The sequence below is a fragment of the Rhagoletis zephyria genome, unplaced genomic scaffold, assembly GCF_001687245.7.
Source record: "Rhagoletis zephyria isolate East Lansing unplaced genomic scaffold, Rhagoletis_zephyria_1.1 Rzeph_scaffold_54895, whole genome shotgun sequence".
In the NCBI taxonomy this organism is placed as follows: domain Eukaryota; kingdom Metazoa; phylum Arthropoda; class Insecta; order Diptera; family Tephritidae; genus Rhagoletis; species Rhagoletis zephyria.
The window spans coordinates 1-1,428 of record NW_016211947.1 but is presented as its reverse complement, the minus strand read 5'-3'; the positions used below and the strand labels follow the sequence as shown (position 1 = coordinate 1,428).

The following is a 1,428-nucleotide window of genomic DNA, read 5'->3' as shown; positions in this document are numbered from 1 at the left end:
AGGCAATCTTCGTGTTCAGATTATTGCCAATGACGAACTTGACGAAGAAGTTCTGGAAGAAGGCGAGAATGTTGTGCGCAAAGTAGCCGTAGGTGCGCACCTCCACGCCGACCGTCTTCAGGGCGGAGCTGACAAACTGGTCCGNGGAAGAAGGCGAGAATGTTGTGCGCAAAGTAGCCGTAGGTGCGCACCTCCACGCCGACCGTCTTCAGGGCGGAGCTGACAAACTGGTCCGGGCTGGGAATCATGAAGCTGATGCCCGGGTTGCGGATCATGTTCGTGCTAACGTAGTAGGGAAGGACCGACTGGACGATGATGCCGCGGTCTTTGTACTCAGCGTGCAGCGCCCGGGAGNACCGTCTTCAGGGCGGAGCTGACAAACTGGTCCGGGCTGGGAATCATGAAGCTGATGCCCGGGTTGCGGATCATGTTCGTGCTGACGTAGTAGGGCAGGACTGACTGGACGATGATGCCGCGGTCTTTGTACTCGGCGTGCAGCGCCCGCGAAAGGTAGTCCATGTAGATCTTGCTGGCGCTGTACATCGCCAGCAAGGGCGTGGGAAAGAGGGCCGAGTAGGAGCTGATGTTGATGACGATGCCCGAGCGGCGCTTCTCCATCAACGGCAGGACAATGTGCGTCATACGGGTCACCGAGAGGATGTTGCAGTTGAGAATGTCGCTGATGAACTTGTCCGAATTGGGGATCTTCGTGAAGTACTCCGGGTACTTGTACGCCATGCCGACGTTGTTGATGAGGACGTGGACGTGGCCGTTGAGGGCGTTGATCTCCTCGGCGATGGTTTTGTAGATCGAGTCGAGGGTAAAGTCGACGGCCATCGTCTTCACAGCCGGGCAGTTCGGACACTCGGCGACGATTTCCGCCTTGACCTTGTCGAGCTTCTGGGCGGTACGGCTGATGAGGAGGAGGCAGTAGCCCTTGCGGGCCATGGCCTTGGCGTAGGCGAGGCCGATGCCGTCGGTGCTGCCGGTGACGATGGCCCAGCTGTCGGGGCCGGGGCGCCACTTGGCGCCAAAGCCGAGCAGGTAGCAGATAAAGTAGGTCCAGAGGGCCTGGATGAACTTGACCACCGCCCAGAGGGTGACCAGGAGGGCGATGCTGAGGAGGATGAGCATCGGCGTGGGCAGGGAGCGCAGCTCCGGCACGCGAAAGATGGTCAGCTCGGCGACGTCCCAGCAGGCGTCCGATGCCCTGTCTCCCGAACTTTCTGAAGAGGGTGATGAGGGTGATGAGGTGGTGCTGGTGGAGGAGGTGATGGCCGAGGCCATCGTCGAGACGGCCTCCTCCACTGCCCTCTGCGTGGCATTGACAAGTATCGTCGCCACTGTTGGCTCGTTCGTTGAGGATTTGTCCATCCTGGTGGTGGTGGTTGTAGTGAGTTTGGTGGTGGTGATGGTGATGGTACTAGT

At 59.6% G+C, this 1,428-nt stretch overlaps 1 protein-coding gene across 1 annotated transcript; it reads right to left on the bottom strand.

Annotated features, from left to right (window-relative positions):
- Nucleotides 1–333: 333 nt before the first annotated feature.
- Nucleotides 334–948, bottom strand: LOC108356169 (very-long-chain 3-oxoacyl-CoA reductase-like). The gene has a single exon (XM_017607298.1). The coding sequence runs from the start codon at nucleotides 946–948 to the stop codon at nucleotides 334–336; it is 615 nt and encodes a 204-aa protein (XP_017462787.1).
- Between the last annotated feature and the right edge of the window lie 480 nt (nucleotides 949–1,428).